Source organism: Ricinus communis, chromosome 8 (assembly GCF_019578655.1).
Source record: "Ricinus communis isolate WT05 ecotype wild-type chromosome 8, ASM1957865v1, whole genome shotgun sequence".
Classification (NCBI taxonomy): domain Eukaryota; kingdom Viridiplantae; phylum Streptophyta; class Magnoliopsida; order Malpighiales; family Euphorbiaceae; genus Ricinus; species Ricinus communis.
Window position 1 is genome coordinate 11,625,796 of NC_063263.1, and position 17,694 is coordinate 11,643,489.

The window sequence follows — 17,694 nt, forward strand, 5'->3', positions numbered from 1 at the left end:
TTTTCCATTGCCATCTGCACCTAACAGAAACTTGGTTTTTTTCTTCTTCTTTTTTTGGTTTTTCCATTGCATTTTCTTTTTGGAAAATAGAAATTCAGTATATGTTATATTTTGTTTTAAAACTTATTCCATTGGTGAATAACTATAATTCTCTTACAATTATAATAATAAAAACTGTCTTTTTTATCCTTGCTAATAGAATTAGCAAGACATGAACTTTCTCGTCTATATCAAGTATCCATGTTAACAAAAATAACAACTTAAATTTATTATAAAAAATCTAGCATAGATTCTGTTAGATATTCCACATTATTAAAAATAAAAAAATAAATAATTTATATAAATAAAGATGAAACTATAGTTAATTCTAATCATTTTAGTTTTAAAACAAGTATGGTACAGTTTTTTAATTTTTTGATTTTTCATCCGAATTTCTTATCAATAAAAAAATAAATAATTTATATAGATATAGTCGGACTCTATACTCTCACCCATTTAACTCGTACCTTAATCAAATTAATTTAATTTCATAATAACTACTAAAAATATATATAAATATTTTAATTGGAATAAAGTTATGTGGAATTATCAAATCAAATTATGAAAGACCAAAATTATTTATATTAATTTAATATTTAAATTACTTTTATTAAAATTAAATATCCAATCACATAATATGCTCTTATCAACTTTTACTAGACTGATGTAGTATTGGTCTAACAGGGCATTAATAAGATCTCTTAAGATGTTTTTTAGCTAAATGTCATTAATCTGAATTTTTAGAATTATACCTATTGAGAGTAGATTTAAAGAAAAAAAAAAAAAAACTCTTACTATAAACACTAAAAAGAAAAAGTGAAATATAGAATCAGAAGCATGAGATAGGGTTCCTCTTTCCAACAAAAATTCCTTTATCCTTTAGGGTATATGCTTTCCACAATTTACTTTTTTTATTATTATCATAAAATTATTTTCTTTTCCAATGAATGGAAATATATAGTTTCCATCAGCACTAAACAATTAGCTAAAAGAACAAGTTTGGAATGTTGCTCTCTCTCTCTCTTTTGTTTCACAAAAATCCTTTCTTTTATCCCTTCACTCTTGCTAGTTTATTTCATCTATTAGTAATTTATTATTATTATTTTTAATTTTAGAAAGATATACCCATTATTCCTGAAAAATATTCTCCCATTCATATGTTGTTTATGAATTTGATTTAGTTCATATAAATTTCAATCTTGAATATAGAAAATAAGTTTTAAAAATGAGGCTTAAGGGTTTCAATGGGTCATTTTTATCTTCAATTTTTCTTTTTTTATGTTTTTAGATTTTAGGGTTATTAGAATAATTGTTATTGTGGCTTAAAGAATATATATGTAACTATTAATTGGATATTCAAAAAATGAATTATAAAAATAATAATTAAGAGATTAAACTTGTTAAAATTGCACCTCTTCTCACTTAATGTATGTCTTTGTGCTGAATTTCTGTATTGATGAAATGAAATTATCCTTTTAGAAAAAGAGCAGCCAGATGCCAATACAAAATGCTGACAAATACTATAAAATTAGAAATAAAAACAAACATATTATAATTAATTAAAAATTGGAAGAAAAAGAAAGGGGTTGACAAAAAAATCCAAGATCAGATGGGCCCACAGAGATAACTGTTGGCTTAAAATCTTCCTCCAAAATGCCAAATCCTAACCGTTAGATCAAAGAAAAGCCTTGATGGTCCCGTCATCAGTTCATGACCCCAAGAAAATCCCAACAAACAACACAGCAGCAACAAACGACATAGCATCATCTTTCTTTCTTTCTCTCTTTGCAGCTCTGGAGCTAACCCAAATTACAAAAAAAGAAGGAAATTTAGGACAGAACACTCTTATTATCTCTTTCTTTCTTTTTCTCAGGAACTTTCTTTCTTTTATCTTTCTCTCTGCATAAGCTTCAGCAACAAGAGAAGAGAAGAGAGGCCTCTCTTTTAATTTTGTTGATGTTCAATTCTTGAAAAAGCATGAAGCTTTCAAGAAGTGCTTCTTTAATGGAAAAGGATAAGAAGTACGATAGTAAACAAGGGAAGAAGGTCGATGATGGGCTTTTGAATGGATTCTCTATATCCTCTACTCCTAATATCTCCTGGAAATCTAGAAGGAGATCAGGTAGCTAGTTCTTACTCTTTTTCCTTTTTGTTTCTTTACTTTTTTGTTTGCTTTCCGAGAAAGTAATAATCAAAGAGAAAAAGAAAGAAAGAAAGAAGCTGGCTTTCTGATATTTTTCTTGTTACAAAATCATATATCAAGAGAACCCACATCTTGAAATTTTGATTGAAGTTGAAGATCTAAATTAAAATAGCCGACTCTTACCCATTTTCATAATTGGAATAATTAAGGTTTTACGAATTCTGTATTGAGACAAAGTAAGAGAATAACTTTGACATCTGTTATTGATATGACCAGCTGTTATTAGGGCTGTTAAGAATGTTATGACTTGCTGTTAGACAGTTACTTTGCTGCTACGTTAATTCTTGAGGTTAGGTTGCTTACCAGTCACTCTCTCCTCATTATCACCATTCTTATTTTTATATCTCCTTTTCCTTTTTATTTTTTCAAATTCTTTTTATTCATAATATATTTTCTTATCTTTCATGAAAATCATGTCTTTTATTATTATTATTATTATTATTATTATTATGATTATTGTTTTGCCACTGATTTCGTTTCTGCTAAAATTCATGTATTGATGAAATTTTTATTTACCTATATTTTATCAAGATTTGTTCCACTGACTTTTCCACATGCATTCTTTTTTTTTTTTTTTTTAAAAAAAGAGAATGCAATATTTAGTTTTATTAATTTTAATTTTTTGTATTTAATTTAAGTTATTTAATAGATTTTCAAGTTGAATGCAAATTATTTAATGTGAACAAAAAAATTGAAAAATCTCTGAATTTCTATTATTCCCTTCAATACCGATGTTCCGACAAACTAAAAGAGTTCGGAATAGAGATTTTTATGTTCCGGTGCAATTCTAAGGATGTAATAATGAATTTCTGTTTGGAAACTGTCGGATTCTCCCAAAGCGTGATGACCCCTAAATGAAACATTTCAATGCCGTTTAAAAAGAACAAAATAGAAAGGAACATTTCAGTGACAATCATCATTTGCATGTGAGTAGGACAATATCAATACGAATTTTTAATGCGAAGTAGTTGGACGAGGGAAAGATGAGTCTTTGAGGAAATAATATAATTTAAACTCATTTGATCACTTTCGTATAAGCTTTCAGGAAACTGTTTCTTAAAAGAACAGAGTTTTCGTTTGCAAATTGGTGTCATTGAAACTATGTCGCTTTTGGGCTATTTGGTCAACTGCTGCTTTGCTTTTTCTATTCGAATGGTCTTTTTTTCTTTTAATTAATAGAGTCTCCCAGTCAACAGTGACTCTTTAACATTCTTATTTATTTTTACAACTCTTCTTTAAGAAAAGATTGCAATTATGTAATAGTAATTTCGAGACAGCAAATTCAAGTATGTTTTTTCTGTTTCTCCTTTTCTCATGATTTCTTCCTTTTGTTTTATTCTAATAAGCTTTGGTAAAAGTTTTCAGACTCCGTGCAAAATTCTCTTACAGTTAATTTGCCCTCAGCTTATGCTTTGGTAACTACTATACACAGTTCAGTGTCTTTAAATTTTTAAAGGAAGAAGAAGCAAACAATGGCTGGCTGTGTTTCCAATTGACAATGACCCTGAATCTTCGTCACTGACCCGTAGCTTGTCTGTAGTATTTTCTCCTGCTTTTAATTCTAACCAGCAACTTTATCACAATAGGAATGCTCTATAGTCTGTACTATTGAACTCTCTGCTCCATAATGTACCCTAATTTTAATTCCTCGACATTTTGGAGATCATAAGTTAGTTTACTAATTAACCTAGTAAGCATGCTCTAGTCCGTCCTGTCATGCAGCAAGAAACTTGTCATTGCATTTGCCAAAGTAGGAAAGACAGAATATTGAAGGGAGATAATTAAAAATCTTCTCTTTGATTGGAAGAAAATTTAAAGGTGGATGAAATGGGAAGAGGTCATAATGGGGGGAATCTTGCTGTAAGACTCGATTCAGTGGATAGAATATTCACTAGCCCTTTAGGCTTAAAATCGGATAATACAGGACGTTGGTGTACTGAAAGGAAAAATATGGTTGCATTTCAATTTTAGTATCTGCAATTTTCCCTTCAAAGCTTTTGATGTGTGGAGCTGCAGAGAGCAGGAATACACCCAACATCATTGTATTTTCTTATGCTATCAGTGTTTCTAAGTTTCTCACGTGTTCTAAAATAGTTGGAACTAGAATGGTAACTTCTTTCCAACAGCTAGCGCGAGGAATTCTGACAAGGTAACAAACGACACTGCTAATGAAACACCACCCGACAAACAGGAAGAATCTTACAATGACGAAAAGATGGAGGAGCTAAATGCAGTTCCAGTGCTTTCTGAGAAGCGGAAGGCTCTCTTTGAACCACTGGAACCTGTAAACAATATCAATGGCCGGCGACCATCAGCTGAATCTCTGCTCCCTCCACCAGATTTTGATGCCGCAAGCTATCCAAAGGGGTGGCTGATTGGAAAGAAGCGTAAGCTTGTCAATGTAGATGTTGTCGAGAGCATGCGAAGGATTGCTGTTCAGGAAATGAACAGAAAGGTAACTTTCCATACACCTGACATCTCCTAATCATGTACGGTTGCACGGGCAGAAAAAACCATCATTGAATATTTCTTTCAGGACCGGGAGATTGATGGCCTAAACGAACAATTGGAAGAAGACGCAAGGTGTCTAGAGCACCTGCAAGTACAGCTTCTGCAGGAGCGGAGTAAAAGAGCAGAGGTAGAAAGAGAAAATACCATGCTGCAAGACCAAGTAACCATGCTGATGAACATGCTGCAGGACAACGAGCCAATGGGTGATGAAGGCGCAGGAGATGAAGGTCCTGATGAACCTTAAACTAGCTGTCTCATCTTGTTTTATTGTTTTGTAGGTTTGCTTGCAGAGTTAGAAGGAATCATACATGCATATATACATTAGTCTTGTTATAATAGTTTGCTGGAGATGGTACTACGTTGTGCCTGCTTGCTGTTGTTTGCATTTTTTAGTCCCATATTTCTTGAAAGGTATATGTATTTAAATAATTCTTCTTGGTTAATAACAACTTAATAATTGCAATTCTTTGATGCCTATATCCTTCTTCATGGCAATGCCCTTTTCCCCACCTCTGCCAGTTATTCGTATATTCTTACTATAGAAATATGACAGTTATTTCAAGATGAAGTAGAAATGCATTGTAATTTGAGGAATGACACCCATATATAGCAAATACTGTAAAGAAAGATGAGCTACAACCATCTAATTCTCCAGACAACCATATGAACAGTTAAGATATCAGAATTATGTACAAATAAAGCGCCAACACTTTCCTACTATAAACATAGGAGGATCCTTCATCAATATTAAATCTCTAAATCCTCAAAACCGCTACAAATTTACAAAAACTAAAAGCACTATATTGACATTCCGATGAGATAATTCCCACCAGATAATTCCCAGCTATGGTCAGTTGACAGCAGCAGAATTCGGCATTCATTCCACTTGATTATTTAAATCTTCTCCCTATATGTTGTATAAAAACTGGGGTAGGGATGCAATCCTTGGAAGATTAAGCAGCAGGTCCCCAATTGAATCCTTCCTCGACATAGCCGGTGCCTGCTTGCAGCTAGATACATTATCCAACTGATCCTCGGGCAATGGAAAGCCATCTGCAGCTTTACTCTGGCAGGCTGCCATAGTATTGGATATAGCTTCACCTTTTCTCCCATCACCATCTATTTCAAGATCAATGCTACTCCTAGCCTGTAAATTTCGTGCTGAACCAGGATCCTTCTGGAGTAAGCAGCAAAGAGAATTGACCCTTGACATGAGGGACTGCTCGTCTGATGCTGACGTTAGTTGGTAGTCGCTGAGCAAGTATTGAGTAATCTCCTCCAGAATGTCATTGTACTTTGTCTCATCATCCAAAATAGTAGGATTACCGGTGGTCATCTGTTCTGAAATGCATTGCCCAATGTGGTTCACAAAGTCGCTCATCGACATGGATTGATGAAGTCCAGGCACCTTGATTTGATTCCAATGGCTTGGCGTCATCTGTCTGTCTGCTCTGAGACTCCTGAATTCTTTGATTCCATAGGCATCTATCAACAAAACCGGGTGATAAGTTTGACTAGTAAGATGGTATTGATGAAGTAGGGCTCATGCTTGACTTAATAGACAATATTACTATTCAAGAAAACACATAATAAAACAGATACGATAATAACAAGCATGAAATGCAGGACTGCATATAGTTGCAAAATCAACTGAATCAGAACAAAAGACTCCTTTAGGATGCGGCATTCAGATACAGTTTTACAGAAGCATCAAATGTACTTACATACCCTCCGCAGATAGTATGGACTGATAAACTACTGACAATCACATATAGCATGTGTTCTGCCCCAACCGATGATTCTTTATGTTGAATCATTTGTATACAAAAGATTCTTGATTACATTACATTAACCAATAGTTTTAATCAGATGACATAACCAATAGTTTTAATCAGATGGTCGCATGCTTGTGTGTGACAATATTGTATATAGTTTCTAACTCACCAAATGGTTTTTGGAATGCCACAATCATTTGCAAAGAACAGTTCAATGATTTTACAGATGAAATTACACTCAACCTCAGGGTAGATTTCCATAGTAGACCAATACCCTTTGGCGCCAGAGACAAATAAAGAAGGTACAAAGATTTACCTTCTCTGGCAACAAGTAAATTGTCATCCGATAAAGGTTAAAATATGTTCAATGTTATAATTATTCCACAAAGGAAACACCAATAACATCTCAAAAGGGGGAGAAAATGCTTAATCAATCAATTACGTGGGTCATATAGTAGCATATTAGTGGTCTCTATGTAAGCTCAGATGTCTACTTAGGCAACCAAACTACAATAAATAACCAAATAAGAAGTGGGAATGAAAAGAATTAACATAATATAGCAAATACATTCAAAGCTGTTCCAGAGTTGTAGGATTAGAGCTATGAATACGCATACTTCATTATAAATGTCAACAATACCAATATGGCAACAGCATGATGCCCAACTAATTACCATATTCTGTAAAACATGTTGTAAGGCAACTCCTAATCCTTGTGATCATCATTGTAGCAAAAGAATAAGTTAAGAGGTCAATTTCAGTGATCCAAAATGCAGCATGGATGTTAACAGAGATGAGGCTAATTATCTATAAAAAGAGCATGGACGTTATAATTATTTAAAAACCTGACAAATGTTGTCAAGTGTAAAATATTTCTAGAATCATATCTCACCTGAGCTAGGCGATGGAGTTTCCCTAGAAATACTTTCTGGGGTCCTGCCAATGAAAAATTGGTGTTCATCACTCAAGGAAGATGAAAGAACTGGAGAAGCTGCATCCCCTAAAGCAAAGACAGCAGGTCTCTCCTCAGCTTTTGGCTCGAGCACCTCAGCAGATTCATTCAAGTCACCAAATTGAGGAAGCCTTTGCTCAAAGTACGGGGATTCCAACAAAATTTTTGGCTGATGACTAAGAAAGTTGAGACGAGGATCACACTGAATAAGTTTTTCGAAATGCTTTCCTAAGAAGCCTTGTTGGCACTGCAGAAAATGTTGCCTATAACAAAAGTAACAGCATCAACACAGCGTTCCAATTCACATGATATGAGATTTTGATATGGAACTTATTCTTAAACGTGTCCCATGCACGTCATAAAGTTTGATGAATCTTCCAACACTACTAATGATTTTATTTCAATTTAGTTCAAACTAAATTGGGCAGTGTTAAGAAGAAAACGACGTGGCCATGCTAGATGCCAAACAATCTCTAAATGCCAAAACAGAAGCAAAGATCCACTAAGACTCCCATGGGAACTGACCTTAGAAACACACCCCACTACATTCCCCTAATCCAATCACAAGAATTTATAGAAGGCACTAATATTTCAACAAAGACTGATATTTCAAGCCATGCTTACTACAGGGAACAAAAGTAAACAAATCAATCTTGATAATTGTTTCTTTAAAGAAAAAAAAAGAAACCTTACTTGTGTAAGCTAGCTTGTCCACCAGTAAAATCTGAAGTAGCCTGCCACAAAGTATGCTTCCTAGGTTGTGGATTAGTCTCCCTAAAGAAAAGCGGCTGTCTAGCCAACTGCACAAAACACAAACATCCATATATGAATCTATCATCACCACCCTAATCACTAAAGTATACAAAAGATATACATAGTTAGAGACAAAAATAAAAAAAATACCACAACATCCAAAGTTTCAGGTCCATCATCGGGAAAATTAGCCTTGATAGCCACAATATCAGACCACTGAATTTCAATCTTATTCTTAAGACCGCCATCAAGAACTTCCCAGACTAACTTATGCTTTGCAAAATAACATTTCGCAACCAAATCTCCTTCATGTCTTGATTTATACTGCAAGACCCAAAAACCAAAATTAATTCCCAACCCAAAGATAATAATAATAATTAAACAGCAATAAAACAATTAATCACATACCTCCCAATTCCCAATTCTCAAAAGGGTAGCAGGAAAATTAGATGCCTTGAGCTTATCAGTAGCAGTAATAACAGCAGTCTTTTGATCTTTCTTGCTATTGGGATTATTTGCTGCTTGAGAAAGTTTCATTTGTATTAAGTCCAAAAAGGAAGGGCTTTTCTTGAGACGCAAACCTAAAGGGCTTGGCTCCTCAAGTGGATTAGACAAAGAAGCAGCTGGTATCATCTGAAACAAATGAGAAATCCAATATCCAATATGAATAATAAAAGATTAAAGAAATGAAAAACAGGAAAGTGAAAGAAAGAAAGAAAGAAAGAAAGAAACCAAACCTGTAAGGAAGAGGAAGAGTAGTCAAGTTTTGAACGTTTGTGAAGCGGACCTAGTTGATCTTCTAATGAAGAGGAATCGTCCAGTTCGAGCTTGACTGGTGATTTCTTTATAATTCTAGTAGAAGAATTGTTCATTAGCTGAACCATTATAATTGTTTCTGGTTCAAAATCCTTGCCTTTTATTTATTTTTCTTTTTGAGAATCGGCGGTTTACTCGGTAAGAATCAAAGATTTTTTTAGGAGAGAATCTTTCGAATAACAAAATATCACGCTCCTGCTACTCCTACTCTTACTCCTTTCTTCCTGTTTCTGTTTCTGTTCCTCTTTCCTCAGCTCTCCGCGATTTTACAATGGCTCTTCCTTGAAGCTATTTCATTCCTTAGATTTATTTATTTTTTATACAAAAGGCGGCTGTCACGTGAATGAGCCGAATTTCCACGTGTTCTTTGCCTCGGCCAGCGAGGACTATTGTTGAACTTGAATTTTACTAAAATATCCTTGGATTTGATTAAAATTAAAATTCCTGAAATAATTTAAATATAAACATACTCTTGAGAGACTGACCTCTTCAAATAAATAGTTTGAAAACAATATGGGTGATATTTTCAAGATCAATCAACATCCTCAGTCTCAGAAAAATAGACTCCTAAAACAATGTCAACTCTTGAAATGGGTAAATTTGTAAAATGGGGGAGTTTTTTGGATCAAGATATAATTGGATGATATATCACTCATTTTTCCATATTTACAATGATTAGTCTCTTATGTATTCATATTAATTTTACCAATTACTACATAACACAATTTATTTTATAAAATATAATTTTTAATAAATTTTATTTATTCAAATTTAATTTGAAAAAAATATTAAATAAACATCAATCTTGACTTATTATTAATTATTTACTGGATGCTAAATTATTATCGAAATTAATAGATGGGATTTCTAATTGTTTTGAAATTTTTCTATTAAAATTGGGATCCAATTAAGCATTTTTGTCGGATGCCAATGATGACGTCTCTAGATATCCTATAGTTTGTGGAAATTATGAAGACAAAATTGGATATTGATTGATAATTCTTTGTATTTAAATGGGCAAAAATAGTTATCCAAATGTTTACATATAAACCATTTAAATATTATTTTTATTAATAGGTAGGGATAAATTTGCCACCACTCTACGATGATGTCGGCTAAGGTGGCAATGTGTGCTACGTGTCAAAATCAGGTGAGAACACGTGACCATGTAAAATGGATAGTGGAGAGTGGATAACAAGAAAAGGGGGACCCAGTTCGTGAACGTTCTTGTGGTATGATGAGATGTCAATGTCGGGGATTTTATTTTGGCTTTAATCTGATAAAAGTAAGTGGCTGTGATTGGTTACAGATTATAACGTGGAAGAATCTGGTGGGCTTGAGACTGACACGTGTGTATTTCATTTTAAATTGTTCTTAACAAAATTGTTTAGATGCTGTTTATGGATGCCGTTTCTGGATAACGTTTCCAACTTGGATTTGTCTTCCTTCTGTGTGTTGACTATTGACTATCAAAGGACGCATTAGCATTACATTATTTCTTTTTTTCTTCACGTTTTCTTAAGAATTGTTTTAATTTTCTTTTTATTTTCTATTTTTACGTTTTTGTTTCCATTATTGTCATGATGCATTCCAACAATATAATCCTTAATAAATTTATGCCATTTTATAGTGTAATTTTACTTTGGATAAATATATGGATTTTGAAATATATCTCTTTTAGTTATTGTTTTTGAATTTCACTTTATAGATATTATGCTTGTATATAAAATAATATAAATTCTAACAATAATAATATGACCAATATATAATTAAATTCTAAATAAATTTTAATTTAATTAAAACTTTCAAGTTACTTTTAACTCTTTTAATTACAAATATTAGAAGTGTATTTTATAGAAATACTAAAATAATAAATTTTAGTAGTTTAGCAAAACTAATTATAATAATTTTTTACACCGATTACTAATGTGGGTATCGTGTTGAGCATAAAAAAATAATTCTTAATAGCAAAAGAACTAAAAAATAATAATGATTTATTTAAATGTTTAGAAAAATATATTTTTTATTTAATAAAATTAATTATTTTAATAATATATAATTTATTAAAATTTCTCAATAAATTAATCAATGGACTTAATTTATGTTTGAGAAAGATTCAACAATAATAATTCATCAAGTTTATATGCATTGAATTAAAACTAAATTTAGATACGAATTATAAGGATATAATAAATTTAAAAGCTCAATTTACCTACTATAAATAATATTATTGCTGAAAATACTAAAATTTTATTATTATTGTTAGTAAATATATTAAAAATAATAATCTATAAAAATAAAAAAATTAAATCAAACTAAAACTATATCTAAAAAGCAAGTTACAAAGATAGAACAAATATAAAGAATCATTTATTACTTTCTAAAAAATCTAAGATGTTTTTATGCAGAATAGGATGATGCCAAATGGTGCTATGAGCGGACAATAACGAAGAAACAGTAAGAGATGTGTAAGAATTCTCATAGATCTCCGTATCACCAGGACGAAAGAGGAAAATAAAATTCTACGGATTGGATTGCTGACGTGTCCGTTGTTACAATAATCCAATTTGAAATTGATAGTGTCAATTTGTCAATTGGTACTGCATTAGCGTTTGCTAAAATAAAATAATAATAATAAAAAAAAGCCGCTACATTGGCCGCGCATAATTATATTCGTTAACTGAATTTGTTCAATGATCGTAAATGTCATTGGCCAATAGGAAGCCTCGCCTGTTTAAATTGATTGAATACAAGAAACAATTCTTATAAATAATTAGTATTTATTTTCCTTAACATAAAGTTGAAGGATCCCGAGCATACTTCAATTTAAGATGACGATCCTTAAGAGAAAGGAAAAAATTGAAGTGACCGATTATCCAGAAATTTTCTGGAGAAACATCCGAGCTTTTGAGCAACGTCTTGGTCTGATCACAACTATCCTCTCACTTTTGCACATGAATTTTGATCAAAAGAAGAACTACTTCTAAATTAATTACTTTTATGCAGATAGCAAATTTATTCGGACAGTAGAAAATCTTAACCAACTATACTAGCATCTCCCCCTCTCTCCTCCTCTTAGATTTGTACTGTGAAAAAGTTTGAATCAATTTGTGGAGATGTGCCACTTATTTCTTGGCCACTGTAACTAGACCAAAGGTTCAACAGGGTTATTGTTAGTAGAAAAACTTACAGTTGCTTTGTCGATGAACGAGTCTGACCGCATCGGAGGTGGAAAAGCAAGTTAATTAGTGAGCTGATGGAGTCTGAGGTAAGCAATTCGTCTAGAGAGTGAATCATTAATATGAAAATGGCATCCGAGGTTGCACTTAGTAAGAGCGGTTCCTCAGTTGTCGTGTTTTCCATACTCACCGAGTCATGGAAATCGATGAAGTCTGGTTTCAAGTAAAATAATAAAGAAATTATATTTTTTTATATATTAAAATTTAATGTTCTTTTGATGAAATTATTATATTGTCGTTTTAGATTATTAGATTTGATTTCTTAATAGATGCCTTACATTTGATAGGAATGTTTTATGATATAAAGTCATTCTTTACTAAATTAATCCTCTCGAAATATAGAGCCGACCTTCTATACTAGCCTAGAATTATTATTCATATTTTATCATAAATAGAAATTTTATTAAAAAAACCGTAAACATGTAACTTTTTATAAAAATCTGTCATCCATTTACGGTGCTGAACCCAACCCAAGAACACCTGGTATTGGACTCATAATATCATTGTTTGAAAATTTTCATTGTTTTGTAATGGATACTAAATGTTACTTCTGAAATATAAAATTTATTAATTACCATATTTTTTTACTTTATAAAAAATTTAGTTGACAAATTACAAAACAAATGCTTATAACTGGTGATGTTCCTTAAAAAGTAGTTTCTGGCTGAAAGGATCGGTAGATCCATTTTAACTCTTTTTTGCAGTTCCAATCTTACTGAAAAAGAAGGAAGAGAGGAATGGACCTAATATATAGTGACTGCTACAACTGGGCTTGTAAATTAAGAAGGCCAATTATTGGCTTTCATATGAAAAGAATATTTGGGCTACCTTTACTCACCAATTCAGCATTTAAAGGAAAATAACTAAAAACAAAAATAGCCCAACTGAATTAAAATCAAACAAATCAGTTGGTTTCATTTTTTATGTTTTATTTTAATTTTAAATAATTTAAATAATTAAATGGTCAATTCAGTTAAAAAGACTCGACCGATTTTCTCATAGTTTTTTATTTTTATTTTTATAGGATAGTTTATTTTGAGTAATCAATAGTTAATCGAGCAGTTTTTTTTTCGATTAAGTGGAAAACCATTAGTTTTTTTCGATTAATGATGCTACATAAAATATTAAATAATTACTTACATTTTCATGCTTTTATAAATACGAAAAATCTCTATCCATATTTGGTATGTGTCATAATAACTAAAAGAGTGACATGTATGCATTTGTGTTTTATATTTTAGTATTGAATATTTAATACATTATTAAAATTAATCAATACATGTCAATTATCTATTAATTCGGTGTATTAACGAAGACATACAATAGAGCTGTGCAAAAGGTTTTTCTTTAAATACTATTATGTGCGGGAGTATTTTAAAGTAATTGGTGGTGTGATTACACTATGATTAAGAAACTTTCTGCAAAAGAATATGTATAAGAAAATAAAGGAGAAAATAAAGAAAAAGAAAACAAAACAAATTAAGTAATTTAGAGTACAAAATGAGGAAGAAAAGCAAAGAAAGTTAATGTAATTGGATGTGCATTAGGAAAACAGGAATTAGGGCATTTATAGAATACATTTGTTTTTTTGTATTTTTCAATAAGAAAGAAAAGGAAAGACAGAAAAGTACATTTGCTCTCTGCACGATGGATACGTATTGTGCCTCCTCAGTCCCACCAAATTCATTCCTCAAGAGAATTTTTCAGTGTCCTTAGGACTTATATTAATTATTATCAATTCCACATATTAATACAAAAATGAAAATTTAGTTTAGTTTGAATTTAATTTGGTAAAAGAAATAAGCCAAATGGAAATTATATTAAGAAATTGATGGGATTGCATTTGTGATATCTAAGTTGGTTTGAGACAAAGGAAGTTAATTAAGGAGCTAAAGCTGAAAAGGTATATGTTTATTATAACAAGCAATTAAACGCAAAAGAACAAGGGAAAGAAATAAATAAAAAAAGAAATCTAAAGCAAATATGTTCAATAGATATGACATATGACTACTCTTCTTATAGAAAGGGACAACATGAAACACACAACATGTCTTAACGTGTTTCCCCACCAATCCTCCACCATCACCGCCACCACCACCTCCACCACCACCATCATCATCACCCACTCTCTCTTTCTCTCTCTCTCTCTGTCTGTGATACATAAGCAGTCCAGTGACAGTTGATTCCGTGATGGGTAAAGTCCTTATCTAATGAAAGCTTAGCAAACCCAATGAAATCATTCTAAAAAAGTAATCACTATATATACTTCTCCACATATATTATCATATCCCACCACCACTATTACTGTACTTATAAAAACCACACTACCTCTTCTTTTCTTTTCTTTTCTTTAATGATAGGGTTCATATTCAGTTCAACCATGAAACCTGTTCAACGATCACACTTCCACCAATTAAAACCAAAGCTTATCAATATTTTTTTCCCTTATATTATTATAATTATAATTTTTTTTATAATTCTATGTTCAAGTATAATTTGCACGTGAATCCCCAATAATTTCTCATGCAACAGTGGGTCCTTTAGCCAGCCCTTCCTCTTTTGTTCTCTTGCCAAAGTCCAACTCTCAAGAATCTCCCCTTCTCTTCTCTTCTTTCTCTCCCACACATACCCCAGATTTTTTTCTTCTTCCTTCTTTCTTCTTTTTTTTTTTTCTTTTACATTGATACATTTCATAATTTTCTTGAGCAATATCAACAATGGTGGAAGAAAAACAAAAGCCTACTTTGCCACTGAGACACTATTACTACACTCTTCTTTCTCTTCTTGTTTTTCTTCTTACTGTTGTTAATGGCGGTGCTCAATCTTTACAAGAAAAGAAAGTCCTCAGCCTGCAAGAATATCAATGGCAACTGAAGAGTAATACTGATACTAATTCAAGTTGTCTTTCCCAGAAATCAAGTAAGTCCAACCCTAAAGAGCAACCCAAGAAAAAAAAAAAGAAAAAAAAAAAGAGGGAAAGTAAAAGATCAAAGAATGGCTTTGGTTTTGATAAGGCAATATTGATAAAATGGTCGTCATGAATCATGACCAACCAAGTCTCTCTCTTTTTCTTTTAGCTTCTTTATTTTATTCTGCACTTTGGGATCTGTAATCCACTGCTTGCTTTGCTCCTTTTTGCTAGAGGGAAACAATCATCATTGATCTCTATCTCTCTTTTTCTCTTTAACCTTTTTTAGGTTGAAAACTGAATGTTTTTGATAAAAGCTTACCTTGACTTAACTTTACTTTCCATACTAATATGTAATCTATTATTGAGTTTTGTACTTCAATATGTTTTAGCTAATTTTCTTGTCAACATTAATTAATAGCCTAACATTTATGCATATATGTGTGTCCTTTTTTTTTTTTTTTTTGGGGCGGGGGGGCGGGGGCGGAGGGGGGATGGTGTGGGGACTGGATATATGATTTCTAAAGACAAGTACTTTTCTTCCAAATGCATTTCATTTATTGAACGTATTAATAATGCATCTAGCTATAGCTTCAGTTGCTTTTATAAGTTCTCTTTCTCTCTTGTTGGTATTCTATTTTGTGTGCTAACTAAGAAGAAGAAATTGCTTATTTTGATGAATTTTCTGACACGCATTCTCCTTCTATTTTAAATTTTAGAACGGGAGAAGGGTGCAACCATATTGGAAATGAAGCACAGAGATTTCTGCAACTCATCAGGAAAGAGCACTGATTGGAACAAGAAGCTACAGAAAAGCTTGATTCTTGATGATTTTCGTGTTCGGTCACTTCAATCTAGAATCAAAAGCATTTTTTCTGGAAATAACATAGATGCTCTTGATAGTCAAATTCCGTTAAGTTCTGGGGTGAGACTTCAAACATTAAACTACATAGTTACAGTTGAAATAGGCGGTCGGAACATGACAGTGATTGTAGACACTGGAAGTGACTTAACATGGGTTCAATGCCAACCTTGTAGACTATGTTATAACCAACAAGACCCTCTTTTCAATCCTTCAGGATCCCCTTCGTACCAGACAATTTTATGTAATTCTTCAACTTGTCAATCTCTCCAATATGCAACTGGGAATTTAGGAGTTTGTGGCAGCAATACACCAACCTGTAATTATGTTGTTAACTATGGTGATGGGTCTTATACTCGCGGCGATTTAGGCATGGAGCAGCTCAATTTAGGAACCACTCATGTCAGCAATTTCATTTTTGGCTGTGGCAGGAATAATAAAGGTCTCTTTGGAGGAGCTTCAGGTCTTATGGGATTGGGGAGGAGTGATCTTTCATTGGTCTCTCAAACTTCTGCAATTTTTGAAGGTGTTTTCTCATATTGTTTACCAACTACAGCAGCTGATGCTTCAGGTTCATTAATCCTGGGTGGTAATTCTTCAGTTTACAAGAACACAACTCCCATCTCCTACACTAGAATGATTGCGAATCCTCAATTACCAACATTCTACTTTCTCAACCTAACCGGTATTAGTATTGGTGGAGTAGCTTTACAAGCCCCGAACTACAGACAAAGCGGAATTCTGATTGATTCAGGGACAGTTATTACCAGGCTCCCTCCTCCTGTTTACAGAGATCTGAAAGCAGAGTTTCTGAAACAATTTTCTGGGTTTCCTTCTGCTCCACCTTTCTCAATCTTAGATACTTGCTTTAACCTTAACGGCTATGATGAAGTTGATATTCCTACAATAAGGATGCAGTTTGAGGGAAACGCTGAACTGACTGTGGATGTAACTGGGATTTTCTATTTTGTAAAGACTGATGCATCTCAGGTCTGTTTGGCTCTTGCCAGTCTCTCTTTTGATGACGAGATACCTATAATAGGAAATTATCAGCAGAGAAACCAAAGGGTTATCTATAATACTAAGGAGTCCAAGCTAGGATTTGCAGCAGAAGCTTGCAGTTTCAACTGAGAATATGATTCAGATAGTATTAGGTGTTGGGTTTGTGAATATATTTTCTTCAATGCAGTAGCCAATTTCTTCTGTTGGCAAAGAAATGATAGACATGTATTTTGTATCTCATTGGAAAGGTAAAGAATTTTAAATGCCTTTTCTTTTCTTTTCTTGAGTGTTTCTTCAGTGTAATAATGTTCTGACTTCCTAACACAGCAAATCCATGTAAGTTGTGTATGATCTGTTTGAATCTAAGAAGGATGGAAGAATGCAGATGCATGTCTATGATAGTTAGATGCAATGACAGCGTTGCATATAACTAACTATCCACTACATTTTTTCCTGTAGATGATCAGATCAAGAGTTCATGGAATTTTTCAGTCTTTCAAGAGACTTCAAATCAAGCACAATATTCTGTCAGCTGTACTGCGTAAAAATGAAAACAGACAGAAATATTTTTGTACAAGGAATCTAAATATCATGCAGAAGATGATAATGCATTCAGGACAGATTTGATGCCACA

General features: G+C 32.5%; 3 protein-coding genes across 5 annotated transcripts; 2 read left to right on the forward strand and 1 right to left on the reverse strand.

Moving 5' to 3' along the window:
• Positions 1-1,782: 1,782 nt before the first annotated feature.
• On the forward strand, positions 1,783-5,230 carry LOC8280272 (protein HEADING DATE REPRESSOR 1). Of its 2 annotated transcripts, none has more exons than XM_048377880.1 (3): positions 1,783-2,161; positions 4,347-4,697; positions 4,779-5,230. In XM_048377880.1, the coding sequence occupies exons 1-3, from the start codon at positions 2,105-2,107 to the stop codon at positions 4,995-4,997; spliced, it is 627 nt and encodes a 208-aa protein (XP_048233837.1). In that variant the 5' UTR covers positions 1,783-2,104; the 3' UTR covers positions 4,998-5,230. The 2 variants fall into 2 exon arrangements, with proteins under 2 accessions (XP_048233837.1, XP_002512752.2); XM_002512706.4 differs by having other exon boundaries at positions 1,788-2,161; positions 4,369-4,697.
• Positions 5,231-5,417: 187 nt separating this feature from the next.
• Positions 5,418-9,354, reverse strand: LOC8280273. Its single transcript, XM_002512707.4, has 6 exons — positions 8,971-9,354; positions 8,642-8,866; positions 8,384-8,557; positions 8,174-8,280; positions 7,421-7,743; positions 5,418-6,238 (listed from the first exon to the last, which is right to left on the reverse strand). The coding sequence occupies exons 1-6, from the start codon at positions 9,115-9,117 to the stop codon at positions 5,661-5,663; spliced, it is 1,554 nt and encodes a 517-aa protein (XP_002512753.2). The 5' UTR covers positions 9,118-9,354; the 3' UTR covers positions 5,418-5,660.
• Positions 9,355-14,304: 4,950 nt separating this feature from the next.
• LOC8280274 (aspartyl protease family protein At5g10770) lies at positions 14,305-17,644 on the forward strand. 2 transcript variants are annotated; one of them, XR_001534779.3, is made up of 3 exons: positions 14,305-15,207; positions 15,916-17,308; positions 17,520-17,644. XR_001534779.3 is itself a non-coding variant. In XM_015715353.3 (2 exons), exons 1-2 carry the CDS (start codon positions 15,006-15,008, stop codon positions 17,187-17,189), a joined length of 1,476 nt encoding a protein of 491 aa, XP_015570839.2. In that variant the 5' UTR covers positions 14,305-15,005; the 3' UTR covers positions 17,190-17,341. The 2 variants fall into 2 exon arrangements, 1 of the variants encoding a protein (XP_015570839.2); XM_015715353.3 differs by lacking the exon at positions 17,520-17,644 and having other exon boundaries at positions 15,916-17,341.
• Positions 17,645-17,694: the final 50 nt, after the last annotated feature.

Excerpts from the sequence above, each read along its gene's own strand:
- LOC8280274 (XM_015715353.3), top strand. The coding sequence starts at position 15,006 with ATGGTGGAAGAAAAACAAAAGCCTACTTTGCCACTGAGACACTATTAC. Across the intron at positions 15,208-15,915 it reads TTGTCTTTCCCAGAAATCAA|AACGGGAGAAGGGTGCAACC; the intron begins GTAAGTCCAACC and ends TTTAAATTTTAG.
- LOC8280273 (XM_002512707.4), bottom strand. The coding sequence starts at position 9,117 with ATGGTTCAGCTAATGAACAATTCTTCTACTAGAATTATAAAGAAATCA. Across the intron at positions 8,558-8,641 it reads TGAGAATTGGGAATTGGGAG|TATAAATCAAGACATGAAGG; the intron begins GTATGTGATTAA and ends TGGGTCTTGCAG. Across the intron at positions 6,239-7,420 it reads AACTCCATCGCCTAGCTCAG|ATGCCTATGGAATCAAAGAA; the intron begins GTGAGATATGAT and ends TTTTGTTGATAG.
- LOC8280272 (XM_002512706.4), top strand. The coding sequence starts at position 2,017 with ATGAAGCTTTCAAGAAGTGCTTCTTTAATGGAAAAGGATAAGAAGTAC. Across the intron at positions 2,162-4,368 it reads GAAATCTAGAAGGAGATCAG|CTAGCGCGAGGAATTCTGAC; the intron begins GTAGCTAGTTCT and ends TCTTTCCAACAG. Across the intron at positions 4,698-4,778 it reads TTCAGGAAATGAACAGAAAG|GACCGGGAGATTGATGGCCT; the intron begins GTAACTTTCCAT and ends TATTTCTTTCAG.